Here is a 14,596-nt window from a genome sequence, read left to right on the forward strand (position 1 = left end):
ACATAGCATACAACTGCCCTTCTGGAAAAATTTACAATGCTTGTGGCCCAATTCACACCACCACCTGTGATAGCAAGTAAGGAAACATTTGAAGACCTCCATTATATTGCAATTTGTTTCTAGAGATACTAATGAATACAACTATTATGTTGCGTAGGGGAGAAAATAAGTGGAATTTTAATGAGCAATAAATTTGCCTAAAATTCCTCAAGAGCCCAAATTGGAATACAGGACTTATTTGCTCTATAATTTCATTCACTAACAGGAAAAGGCACCTGAGAGTTATTATTTAAAGTGCCTTAAAATGATGCAAGCAATGTAAGAAAACAATGGGGAAAGCCAGCAAGATGTTAGGTTGTACAAGGAGTGGTATTAACAGCCGAAATAGGCAGGTACTGTAGTGTTCCACTGTATAGATCATGTGTAAGACCTCATCTCCAGTACTCTGCTCATGTCTGCATACCATATTTCAAGGAGGACTAAACTGAAAGGGTAGTGGATTAATGCAATCGCCTCCCAACAGAGGGGGTTTGGGATATTAAAGTAAGGGACTCCAATTTGCTTGAAATAGACATAAGGCTATCAAAGAAAGCCAAGGATCAAGTAGGGTCAGAAGTTTTAGAGCGGAAAATAGACTAAGTGGATCAGTTGGTTCCTATTTCAGTCAAATGTGATGTTTATATGTTTACGTACTTTTTACGAGGAAAACAAACACAATTTTGCATCCTAACTAATACTCTTGCAGTAAATATTTAATAGTCCGTGATGTGGTCTCCTCTCATTACAGTGAAGAACCGGTCAGTCATGGTCTTACTGAAGGATGCTTCTGTCCCGCTGGAACTAAGCTCTTCAACTCTTATAGCAATGTCTGTGTTAAAAGCTGCTGTAAGTATAATACACAAAATATGAAAACACACCCCAAAACATGCAATAGCTTCTACCAGCCTGTTAAACACATGGAACTGCCCACATTTATGCTACAAAGTACTGTACTTTAGACTGTTTCTGGATGGATGTATTGGTACATTACAAACCATTTGCCAAAAATCATATCTCTAGTGCAATGATCGTATACATATGTGAAATTGGGTGCTCCAATGATTTAGGAATACAAACAGTTGTGCAGTTGTGCAGCCTCCTACGCGTATCAGACAAAGTGTCCTGTAACAAGGAGTAACACAATAACAAGGAGTAACTTGTGTAGCCCTCTTTCCTGCTGATATAGAGAGACTACTAGTGCTGTATGTACCTGCTGGCTCAGCGAGATCTGGGCCTCCGCTAACTGGGAGCCTGGGGTAACAATATGTTCTTGGCAGCGCCTCCACTTACCCAGGATCCCCAATAAGTGAGATTCCCCTAGGTAAGAATAATGATAACAAGTCACAACGTTGTAACCTTTTACTAATAAGTAATTGCAAAACCTTAGCTTACACCTATTAGGAATACAACACATATAATCACAGTACATGAATAGCTGATACTCTAATTATACACCAGTGGCCTGGCCACTCTCCACGTTGAGTAATGTCACTTCCCACCACCGTGTGTACCCCACACCGTGTCCAATGTATAGACTGAGTCCCTTGGTCACTCAACCCAGTGTCCCCAAAGAACCCTCCCCCAAGGCGGGATCAGCGCCTGAAGGTACAGGTGTTGGTGCACTTATTAAATACCTTCCGGCCACTCCAGCAGCCGGTAACAGACTTCGAAAAGGATCCGCCAATCCAGCGTAGTCTCTCACGAGTTTGGTAATGTCCAGCAGCTTGAGCCCAAACCACTGAACACACAGCAGCTTAGGAAGAACACTGTGTCCCTGTCTGCTAATACAGTAAGGTAATAGGATGTCTCTCTCTAGGGCTGTTCCCTGCAGTACCACAAGCTGGTGGTGACTCAGGGTCTGCATTGGGGCCTGAGGGGAAATCTGGCCTACGCAGGTGGGTCACAGACCCCCTGCACACACACAACCTCTCCCCTCCATCACCCTCTGCTAGCGTGGTCTCTCCCCTACGCTTCCCTTTCCTGCCTGCCAGCAATCCCTTCACTCCTATTCATTCCCTGGTGTCATGTGGCTCTGCTGAGGCTCATGGGAATTGTAGTTTTACTTCAGAGCCTCCTGGTTATTGGCCAGCCGTTCGCGCGCTTACACTGTGCATGCGCGAACTCTCTCCGTGCCTCCGGTCGCGCATGAGTATTGCGCAATGCCATTTACAACATGGTGGCGCCCTGTGCAATCGGGCCACCGCGGAACCTCCGGACGCTCCCTACACAGCACCCCCTGTGATTGTGCCCTGCAGCGGAGGTACAGAGGGGAAACCAGAACACCCCTACACTTGTTAAAGGGCACTTTGTCCGAAACGCGTTGGAGGCTGCACAACCACCTTGAGTGATGTTTATATCATTTTTTCAATCAAGGATTTAGCATTTTTAAACCACCTGGCTCCCTGGCAGTGCGCTGCTTTTTACTTCTCTAATGCAATCAGTCTATTTGAAAAAATTACATCACTGGATGCTTGGTCCTTAAGGCCCAGCAGTTGTCAGTGTACAGTACTTTGCTATCTAGAAATTTAATTAGAGAGCATTATCGAACCATTCAGAAAATACCAAACTTGTATGTACTGTATGTGCAGTGGCCAACAAAATAGGTCTTCATTAGCCTTCCAGACATTACAAATGTGTTCAGTTGTTTTTTCCAATCTCACATGTAAACATTTCTGTAGATAGCTAAGGCATTGATTCACACACTGGACTTTTCTAGCGTGCCTATAAATAAAATTGTATCTCTTCCAGCTTGTGTTGGACCTGAAGGAATGCCCAAAAAGGTGAGTCTGGGTTACACCTTCCAATGCTGTAAGCAGGGTGTGGGGAAAGGAGATGTCTTTTTCCATGGATGCTTTGTTCTATACCCTATCCAGAAATGTCTTTTGTCGTTGCTGATTGATGATTCTTTACTGACCATCATGTGCAAATGTCTGTGCTCTTGGCAAATAGTTTTTAGACCATTTTATTGTGTAACTGGATATTCTTCTAGTCAGATACAGCACCTCCTCCATTTACTGTATCAGTCCACCCAGCAATGTCAGCCAGTACTGATTTTACAGACCTGGTCACCAATGCGGGTTGGTACTGGCTGTACTCTTTCTTTGTACATTATAACTGCTCTGTTCACAGGCTGCAGAGACCTGGATTAGCAACTGCCAAGAGTGTGTCTGTGAGGCCAACTCCCTCACAGTACAGTGCAAGCCACTTAAGTGTCCTGAACCTCCCAGCATCTCTTGCAAGAAGGAAGGATTCATTGTTGGGCAGATACCAGACCCAAATCAGCCATGCTGCATGTTGAATGAATGCCGTAAGTGGATTGCAATAAAGCCTGTTTGTTATAAATAATAACCTAAATGATATATTGCAATTGGTTCATGACTGGATCTCTCCACACACAGGCTGCAATACCAGCCTCTGTTCTGACACGGTGAGAAGCTGTCCTCTTGGATTTAAAGATAACCCAGTTCTTTTGGCCGGAGACTGCTGCCGCAAATATGACTGTAGTAAGTACTGATGTTTTATGCAGGAGCATCTTAATGGTCTAATGCTCTCTGAGGAGAATCTCTCTCTACTCCTGCTTCTTGCTGCTGGGGATTTATCTCCTAATCCTGCACCCAGCCATGTACACACATGCTCTCGCCCACGCCTCTCTGCCGCTCCCCCCCGATAATGGTGGTAACCCATCTAATTTAATACCGACCGACCTTAAAGCCCACCTCTCAAATGAAGCATCCCAGTAGCCGGAACTCATGGCTGCTGTTCCACATCCACAGTCACTTCTACCAACCATCGTGGCCAAGCACTGCCATCTACTGCACTTATTCCCTCACCTGCTGTCTCTGTAACTCTCCCAACATACCACTTAGATTGTAAGCTCTCTGGGGCAGGGATTTCTTTTCCTGTTGTCTGGTTTTGTTAGTTGCGCATATTGTATTATTATAATTTCCTGTACTGTTGGCTTTGTAAAGCGCTGAGTACACTGTGGTTGCTATATAACTAAAGATATAGATATATATATAGCTGAGTACACTGTGGTTGCTATATAACTAAAGATATATATATATATATATATATATATATATATATATATATATATATATATATATATATATACATACATTCAGACTGCACATCATTTTGTTGCCTTGTGTTGGTACCTCATCATGCATAACATCATATGCCACTTTTTAATATCATCAGTATTACATCTCCAGCCACCGAGTCATCCCCAGTACTTTTCACAGCTACTGTATGCATATATTAGAAATACAGCAGGGCCCGGGCATACGCGGGTTCCGTTCTAAGGGCCCGCTGTATAGTGAAAATCGCCGGAAAGCAGAACCGGCGATTTTCAGTTGTGCGCATGCGCAAACCGGCATTTTGCCCCTTGTGCGCATGCGTAAACTGGCATTATCCCCCTTGTGCGCATGCGCGACCTACGTTCTGCGCGCGCAACCTACGATCTGTGCACGCGCGCCTGCGGCAACAGCCCATTCTGCGCATCCGCGACCTCTGGGCAGACAAGGCGGCCCCCTTCTCGGTGCAAACGAAATAGCGCCAACTAGAGCGCTACCGGGAAAGTGACGTCAAACATACAACAGTAAACTGAGAAGCCCCCATTGCACAACAGGTGTGACAAAATATCTAGTTCATTTATATATATTTTATTCTCATAAGTATTGGGTCATGTAGTTCAATCTTTTGGGCCAAACCATGTTAATCTGCAACCACATCAAAGTAGACTCTTCCAACACTATCCGTTTGATACTGTGCCCTTTGACTTTCCTCCACTTCATAGATAAAAGAGGAAACAAAACAATGATATTGCCCATAGCTTGGGATGTGATGTGGGAATTGCCTAAGCGGCTACAATGTAGACGCACTATATGAGAGCTAAAGTGCAATTACAGATGTATCTATGTACTTGTTTGTATTTGTACAGTGCCTTTGATGTACATAGCGTTTCACAGTAGTAATAGAAGCAACAGTAAAACAAGGAATGGCAATCTGTGTTTCAAATACAATAGCAAACATAGTAAAAGGAGTCCCTGCTCCAAAGAGCTTACGATCTAAGAGTTATGTAGGAAGGAGTTATGGAGGCAGTAGGAAGGAAAGTGTGTATTTAAGGAGTTATGGTAAGTACATGTGAAAGTATGAGTACTTTGGAGCTATTGAAATGCTTTATTAAAGAGGGGAGTTTTAAGATGGGTTTTGAAAGTTGAGAGAAAAGGTACTTGGTGTATATTGAGGGGAAGAGCAATCCAGAGGTGTGGGGCAATCATTAACACTAACTTACCATTTCCTCAACAGAGCCAATGGATGTCTGTGTAATCCAAGAGGCCATATATCAGGTGAGCAGCATTTATCTGTCCAGGGCACAGGATAAAGAAAGTCGACTGGATTGGAAAATGATGGATCATTAAGTGTAGATGTTAGAAGGGGACAAGTAGACAGACAAATTGCCCGAAAAAATGTTTTTGGGTGGACGTTGCAATTCCGCCTGTGACCACTATTCTCAAAGTCGAACATATGAGAGCCGTATATTACGTGCGTCTCAAGTCCTTTATACTGCATCCACTCAAACACAAACATTCTGAGAGATACCTGTGCACAAAAAGGATCACACCTGGGATATCTGGGAGATATGCTAATATCACTCATTTGAATACACTTTGCATATCTTGATTAGCATATTTCCCAAGCATCTCAGGTGTCCTCCTTTTTATTAGCCCCTCTCTAGTGACAAGATACACGTTTCATAATAGATGGATGTTTCATAATAGATGGATGACTATTAGAATCCATGTGCTTCAAAGATATGAGCTGCTCAGCCGAATTGACTATCATGAATGTAGAGATGAAGAGACAGTTAGATCTCTGAGGGGTAGGTGGATACAAAAGCACTTCCACCAACTAATTAACCATAGCAATGGTTTTCTTCCCCCCACTTACAGCCAGGACATTCCATCCCCCTAACCAAGGACTCCTGCCAAAAATGTACGTGCACATATGAAAAAGATGAGAAGACCTTGCTAAACCTGGTAGCATGTGAGGCCATCTCTTGTCACACAGAATGCTCACAGGTCAGTTCCATTTCTATCCCCGTCTGTGTTCCAAAGTAATAGTTACCCATGTCATACATAACAATATTTCTATGGCTTCATCTCTTTCAATTTGTTTTATGGCAGGGCTACCAGTACAAGAAGAAGGAGAACCAGTGTTGTGGGGAATGTCAGCAGGTGGCATGTACCATGAAAATAAAGGATAATTCTATCGTAGTTATCCAGGTACTCTTAGTGCTCTGGGTATCAGGCTGGTATATTTAGTTCAATATGAGAGATTAATAAAAGCAATCTGACTAATGATACAACTGCTATCAGTCTATATAGTACTTTATTCCTTCTTTGTTAGAGACAGAAGTTATAAAGGAGTTTTGCACGAATTAGAAGGATGAAAAATCCTGGGGAGAGTCGAGTAACATATTGTATTGCGTCATATTAATGTTTTGCTTTGTTTAACAGCCTGGTGAGACCTGGTCCTCTCCTATCGATAAATGCTCTTATTATAAATGCAACCAAACTGAGGAACAATACTTCCTGGTCAGAGTGATAACAGAATGTGCCGTCTCAAGTGCCGAGGAATGCAAATCAGTACGTCCCTTTTATTTCTATCACCTCTGCTGTGGGTTGGAGATTGGATATGAGTATGTTCCTCGAGGGACACTCCTTTGTAGGTCAGAGGCCTGGGAAATTCTTATCTTATAGTACTTTATGTTTCACAGGGCTTTGAGTACAAGATGCCAGAAGGTGAGTGCTGTGGCACATGTGAGCAGGTGGCCTGTACAATGAAGATGAAGGATAACTCCACTAAAGTCTTGAAGGTACCATTACTTCTTATGTTCATTGTGAATAAGGCCTATCAAAGCTATCTTCCAACATATCAAAAGGTCTCTCAGCATAGATCCTCCTATTTTAATATCAGTGATCACTGTCTACAGTATTTTGGATTTACACTCTTTTTTTTTAAGTCTATGTGAATACAGTACATTCAGTAGCCAAAATATACATCACTTTAATGTGATTGCTTTGTATATTTTTTTGCAATGTATATATCTTTATGGAAGCCATATCTTTGATGCCAAATTAAAGTACTATATATGTAACCCTCCCTGCCTAGCTGATAAGGGAGTTTACAACATATGTGTGTTACGGCTTCTCAGGGTACGTACCTTCATCCAGGGTGATGGTCTGCGCAGGCTGGGCATACTTGCTGATGGTATAGATGGCCGCCAGGAGTTTTGTAGTTTACAACAAGGTCTTTATTTAGCACAGCTGTGCGGTTACAGCATTCTTTCTCGCATGCTTATGAGCAGGGGTGAGGGGGCACAGTACTTGGGGTTTTACAAATAGCTCACACTTCTATTTATAGGACATTGAGAGGCTTGTTCTCACCACCTTTTACCAATCTTCTCTTACCAGGGTCCCAGCTGACGGTCCCCTGTCTGTCTCTATGATCAGAGAGCTGGGAGGGTGATTCTGGTTAGCCTTGTGCGCCATCACTTTGGCCCGCAGCTCACTGCACAGTGTCATATCTAGTATTGGCATCAGAACCACCACTCCTGTAGGGACTGGTAGCTGGTTAGTCTTGTGGCTGTGTATAAAGCAGCCCTCCTGGGATATTATATCACTTTGTAGGGCTTCTCATTGGCCTTGCTCACTATAGATTCCCTGTTTGTACTATGGTAGCTCCCTTATCCAGGGGCCCCGCTATATAGGGACACGTTCCCTGTAATCCAAAACAACAAACAATGACTCTGGCCTAACTCTACCGACTCACTGTTTTAGGTCACTAGCAGGACCTCTGTTCTCAGCATTTCTCCGTCTCTCACACCCCCTGTCGCTGGGTCATCAAAAGGGCAGGGCTAAGCTCCTGCCTAGTAATTGGCAGGTAGCTATCACATCTATGTAGTAACCCCAATAGGGAGGGAAGGGGGTGGGGGTTACATATATAAAGGTGAGGTACTACAAGCATGTACTGAACCATAAACTTATTCTCCGCCAATACTTTCAGCCTGGTGAGATCTGGACACCGCCTCAGGAGCTCTGTCTCCACTATGAATGTCACCAAATGGAGGATCAGTTTGTTCCTGTCACCATGAAGAGATCCTGTGCTATTGTTGACTGCGAAGCAGTACGTTCCTTTTCATAATAATAAATATCGGGGCTGATTTCCATGGGTGATAAGATTGTTTATGAAGACTTGCGCAAACTTATCACTCTTTCGTTCATCTTTCCACAGGGTTTTGAATATAAGATCAAATCTGGAGAGTGCTGTGGAGAATGTACCAAGGTGGCATGTACAATGAAGATGGGTGACAACACAACTAAAGTTCTCCAGGTAAAAGCCTATGGCTGTTTATGCAGCTCAGTACAATACATCAATGGCAATATCCAGGACCAATCACATTCCCACAATTATAAAAGGCATTGACATGAGATCCATATATAAGGCCTGTGAGCTTTGCTTAATGGGGCATTCAGATCATCTGAAATTCATAGGATAATTTGTAAATCATTTGTATATGGTGGAATCTCATTGTGACACACATTTATAGAATAGAAACAGAGTTTGATGGCAGATAAGAACCCCCTGGTCCGCTCAGTCTGCCCATTTCGTACATTATCTGCTGTAAAGCCTTAGACTCTATTTTATCCTTGATTTTCTTTCATTTTTAGGATAGTCTCATTAATTTCCTTACTGTATTAGCCCCTATCCCTTCTGTTGGGAGACTACACCAGGAATCCAGCACCCTTTCTGTGAAGAAGTACTTCCTCTCATTTCCCTTCCTTCTACGTTTCAGCCTGGAGAGACCTTCAACCCTCCAGAAGACAAATGCACTTCCTACACATGTACTGAGGCTTATGATGTGGTGACAATGAAGGAGAAATGTCCAGCCTTCGATCCAACCCAATGCAAGGATGTGCGTTCTTTTTATGCTAGCTACAGTTTTAACCGAGGGTGTTAAAAATGAAAAGGGGGTCGATCCTGGAATTCAAAAAGCTTTCTTTGAAGAACACTACCATTTCAAAGAATGGAAGAATCACAGGGAGAGAGGAGCTGTTTGCCATAGCTGTGCATGTGAGAGTTTGGAATTAGGAGATGTACAATGATGTAGAGTATATTTCATAGTCATGAAGAAGACAGAGCCATGTACAGTACTGCATGTCTTAGTGACAGAAGCTCATAATAAGATATGCAAGTCATGTATATTAGTGATAGATGGTCAGAATTAGATTGTTATATACAGTATGTCCTAGTGATAGAGGTTCAGCATGAGATATACAGGGGTCAGCATTTGATAGCCATGAATGTCCTAGAGACAGAGGCCCGGCATAAAATAGCCATATACTGTATAATTGTAATAGAGACTAAAAAGAAAAAGGCATGTATAATATGTCTTAGTGACAGAGGCTAAATATGAGATAGCCTTGTATGTCCTAGGGACAGAGACTCAGCAGGAGATAGTCGTGAATAGCAGTGACATCATCTTAGCATGAGGCAGCCATGTATGCCTTAGAGACATCAAACTGTAATAGTGCCAACTGGGGTACTATGAGAAGGAAACTACAACTGTGTGATAACCATTATACTGTGACAATGGACCAGAACGAGATGTAACCATGCATGTCACAGTGGCAAAGTACAAGAGGACGTTTATGTATGCCATAGTAAAAGGTCATAGATTGGATTATCGATTGGTTATAAATCAGCTGCTGCAAAAATTCTGCCTGGCCATGGCACCATACAGAGGGGTTTCTTTCACTAATCCTTATCCAATTTCTATCTGTATGATGCAGGGCACCATCAAGAGGACAGCCGATGGCTGCTGCCAGACTTGTGAAGGTAAGACCAGTCCTATTAATGATGCAGCCAATCGCTTCTCTACTCAATGGGTCAGTTATATATTGACACACAATTATGTGCAAGAGCAATATATCATAGCATATAAGTATAGTGTTACTCATTGGCGCATATGATATGATTTTTTTGGGACTACCGTATTGGCCTGAATATAGTGCTATGTTTTTTTCCTAAAAATGTCCTTCCGAAAACTGTACACGTATTATACAGTCGGGCCAATACGGTATATATATATATATATATATATATAACACATTGTGGCAGCATCCTTTATACTTTTTATTCACAGTTTGTTATAATATTTAGCGCACTATTGTGTTATCTATATATATATATACAGTGGTTGACAAATCACCAAAAAATCTACTCGCCACACAAAAAAATCTACTCGCCACCTAGTACCAAACGTGTGCTGCTTGGGCCAATATTTACTCGCCCGGGGGTTAAATCCACTCGCCCGGGGCGAGCAAATGTATAGATTTGTCGAACACTGTATATATATATATATATATATATATATATATATATATATATATATATATATCAACAAAAAGCACACCTACAAGCAATGTAACAAAATACTGGCATTTGCACGTATCAAAAACACAAAAAAAATAAAGACTCATACATCATTCAAACCACTAGTTTAGAAGCAAAAATACAGCACAACTGGATAAAATTCATCAAAATTCAGTATATTGGTGTTTACCGGAACCAACATTTTGGTCCACTAAGTGACCTTCATCAGACCGGTGAGGACACAGACAAAACTCCAAGATTATATAGACGAAAAACCCGGAAGGACCACAAAACAAACAAAGTTAACCTTAGGGGCCACGAATCAGGCACAAGTGGCTGCTAGGGAACTAAGTGTTTCCATCAAGGAGCATACCCATGGGGACACCACAGAGAATGAGATAAAAACTGAAAGAAATCCATGTACGGTATGTTTTAATGTGTCTGCTGCTATCGCTCTAATTCTGAATGGAACCCACTGCAGCATTAATCCTCCGGTGCTGTGGCCGTGTGACCGCTGCCGGCAGCGGCACCAGAAACAAGGTTAGCAACATCTGTATATCCTATAAGCCAACTCTGAGTCCATCTGGAACACAGTGTGTAAGGAAGTTTAACAACATTCATTGAGAAACCAGGAGACGGGATACAATCCTTTACCTGCCATTCACTTTATCCCACCAAGGGTACTGTAGGGACTCAGTTTGAACATCAGGATAGTCAATAAATCCATTACGCGTTGTATGGTATTGGCTGCCATGTGGACTTAAGTAGGTACCATCTTTACAGTGTCTAGGAGGTCGAAGTCATACATGTAGCATTGAGTGCTGGGAAGTCGGGAACATCTCTGAGCCAACCTATCACATTATTACCCTGGAGGTGGGGACATGGTTTAGGTATCCTCAAAAGATAATCTGTAGCAAAAGCACTACCACACTGGCAAAGCACTACCCCTCTGTAGCGTGTGTGGAATATAACAGACCACACTATTGTGCTGTATAGTTGATATGCATAGAAGTCATGTCTCAAGCATCTGGCCCTAACTAGGCATATACTGCCCACATCTTTATACTGGAAAAACAAAGTGCAACTCCCAATGAGTATAGGGCAAAAATGAAAATAGTACAAAATGGTCAACCTTAGTGCTTTTTGTGGGGATGGAGGAGGTATGTGGTGTAAGTAAGAGAAGGAGGATTTAATTTTTTCATTCAAAAAAAGGGTGAAGGGGGGATAAATGTAATGTGTGTTGAGTAACAGGGTGAGTAAAGGTGAATGTGGAGTGTGTAAGAAGAGGGTGGGTGAGTGTCTTGGATGCGAGCTTGTGAAAAGGTGAGTGAGTGTGTTGCATTTAAGTGAGGAGGGGATGAGTGAGGTCTGAAGAGTAGAGTTGTCCCGAGATGTAAAAAATTCTTATGAGGTGCCCCTGCTCGAAAAAGGTTGAGAAGCACTCGGCTAGAGACTTCAAGCATAACTAGCACAATCTGGGAGTCTTTGAAGTCAATAAAACTGATCATTTTGATGAAGTTGGTGGAGTCTCTAACATACAGACTGATTACTGCAAAGTGATCAGCGGTGGATTTACAAATCCTCCACCCTTAGGCACTTGCCCGTGTCTGCCGCCCTGCTTCTCCCTCAGAATCCAGTGTCAAATGACGCCGCGGACGCCACCAACGTGACGTTGCATGGTGGCGCATTATTAAATTCACAAGCATCTCGCAAACACTCTGCAGCATAGTCCATAGGCGCTGTAATGGCCCATCGGATTAACACAGCGGGAGTTCCTGCATTTGAATGGGACTCGCAGCCCGGTAGGATTCGCACAGCGTGAGTCCCATTCAAATGCAGGGACCCCCACTGTGTTAATCTGATGGGCGATTACAGCGACTATGGTCTATGCTGAGGATTGTCCCTGACATGTTCATGGAATTCCTCAGAATTTGGGCCAAACCAACAGTTGCATCTTTAGAGATGCAGCAAGGGTAACTTTGGCACTAGTGCAAGCGGCCCTAGCTCCTGAGGATAAACCTTGCGGGGGTTCCATTCCAGAAACATCACTCCCCCCCCCCCCGTAGTGTTACTGTGGCAGACACTTTCTCTGGCTCAGCAGGCGCTAAGTCTTGCTACATCTTTATATACAGTATATATTAGGAAATCCTCTCCAGTATTAAAAGTAATGAGAAAAAAACCCCTTCAATAACTTCTACACTCTATCTCCCCTTTTTCAAGTTGGATGCCAGGTCCGTAAACAGTCCACTCGTATCAAAACCAGCACCTGTGAGTCTGACGAGACCGTGGAGCTCTCCTACTGTGAAGGAGCCTGCAAAACCACATCCATGTAAGTTGTAGTAACCATGTTGATACCATATATATATGTAAAAAATAAACAATAACACCCAGTAAAAAACATTCAGATCTCCCCAATACCAGAGCTTCTGTTTGAGTCCCAGTTGATGGTAAATAGATAGTCAAACTCTGGGGGACAGCAGCCTCAAGTCCTGGTAAATGGTTGAAACAGCCACAAGCCGCAAACAGTTGATTGCGGCATCCTCGTGGGGGAGTGCAGATTGCAGGTGTCCGTCGTCACGGTCTCCAGTGTCATGTGTCACGGAACACAAACTCTACCGCTACGCGTTTTGCGTTGTTCTAACGCTTCATCAGGGGTTGAGTTAGTATATTTATACCACTTTTCTCCTCTCAGGTGGGCATTCTTCCAATAGTTAACCAAAGCCCTAGTCTATACCAGGTAAACATTGGTTATTAAACCACAAATAATTGGATAATCAATCCAAGCCATAAACACAAAATAGGAACATATAATTAATGCATAAGTTATATACTGATGCAGCGGCTGTTATTCGAACACATCACGGCGACGATTTTGAGTTCTCTGCTGTTCCCCACGTAGCATGAACGCGGCTAATCGCCCCAGGCACCCGCGCGTATCGCGGATGTTTTGTTTCGAATTTCATGGATTCTGTTTCTTCGTTTGCAATAAAATGGATGAATTGTAATGTGTACAGTTCTGCGCTACTGTGCTACTGTGCTACTGTGCTACTGTGCTACTGTGTCAATTTCATGTTTTTAATAGCCAGAACACTAAAATTCGTTTTTCTGCACTCGCCGCGCTCGCATCTTAGTGCGGGAAGGCTGGAATTCATCCCGCGGTTTCAAATCGGGATTCCGATGTACATGACACGTGAAGTGTTCAAATAACGGCCGCTGCATCAGTATAAAACATTAATGGCACCCCAATATAACTATCAATAGGGCATATCATGTGGTAAGATTGATCACATTCACCTTTACATAGGGCTATTTGAATTGTGTATAGAGATCAATGCATTTCTATATACATATAACCCTCCACTAACAATAATTCATACAATTGACCAATCCTCCATAGCCATATACTGTACCCCAGTAATTCGGGAAGGTTGCGTTCTCATTCGTATTAAGTGTATGACATCAGTATGGATAATATATGTCAACACAAGATACAATTTAACCATATATCAACATACCTTTGAACAATGTGTAACATCAGTATAGAAGGATACATAGAAACAATACCAGGCAAACAATCATTCCTGAATACTATCACCGCTTAAATTCATATGTTTAATAATAATAATACTCTCAATGAAAGGGAAAAGAATTGAAAACACTGTGCACAGTCTTCATTTAGGCAAAAACCCGTCATCATCCGACAACTGTGTACATACATTTAGAGGTAATCTAGTTATAATATATACAGCTCAACCTACTCATACATCATAATCCAGCAGTGTTGACATAGCTTGTACTGTACATGACATCTCATTTATCAGAATAATTCTAATGGGGGTGGGGGGGTGGAGAATCTGACATCTTATTGGGATAATGTTAACTTAATGAATCATAACATATTATACATCACATATGGTAATTATCATAAGGAATACAGTCGGGAATATATCACATTTGTTTATACAAAGTGACCCCTTTTTATTTCAGAAATGGTGTTAACTCAATAAATTCATTTAACCCTACCGGGGATTTGGTCTGGGCGTGAAGATCCAAAACTGCTCTCTTTGAAGTAGACGCAGTTCCTTATCTCCCCTCCTAGGATCAATTGGGATCACCT

The 14,596-nt window shown here is 42.4% G+C and overlaps 1 protein-coding gene across 1 annotated transcript in view; it reads left to right on the forward strand.

Moving 5' to 3' along the window:
* Positions 1-14,596, forward strand: part of LOC142463950 (mucin-5B-like) — a 79,111-nt gene that overhangs the window by 50,924 nt on the left and 13,591 nt on the right. The window contains exons 38-52 of the mRNA XM_075566860.1: positions 7-76; positions 788-885; positions 2,788-2,819; positions 3,169-3,346; positions 3,438-3,542; positions 5,350-5,390; positions 5,994-6,122; positions 6,228-6,326; positions 6,561-6,689; positions 6,821-6,919; positions 8,110-8,229; positions 8,338-8,436; positions 8,900-9,019; positions 9,897-9,942; positions 12,700-12,808. Coding sequence (XP_075422975.1) covers positions 7-76; positions 788-885; positions 2,788-2,819; positions 3,169-3,346; positions 3,438-3,542; positions 5,350-5,390; positions 5,994-6,122; positions 6,228-6,326; positions 6,561-6,689; positions 6,821-6,919; positions 8,110-8,229; positions 8,338-8,436; positions 8,900-9,019; positions 9,897-9,942; positions 12,700-12,808 — 1,474 coding nt within the window. The remainder of the gene's footprint in view (positions 1-6; positions 77-787; positions 886-2,787; positions 2,820-3,168; positions 3,347-3,437; positions 3,543-5,349; positions 5,391-5,993; positions 6,123-6,227; positions 6,327-6,560; positions 6,690-6,820; positions 6,920-8,109; positions 8,230-8,337; positions 8,437-8,899; positions 9,020-9,896; positions 9,943-12,699; positions 12,809-14,596) is intronic.

This window comes from Ascaphus truei, chromosome 12, assembly GCF_040206685.1.
Source record: "Ascaphus truei isolate aAscTru1 chromosome 12, aAscTru1.hap1, whole genome shotgun sequence".
In the NCBI taxonomy this organism is placed as follows: Eukaryota; Metazoa; Chordata; class Amphibia; order Anura; family Ascaphidae; genus Ascaphus; species Ascaphus truei.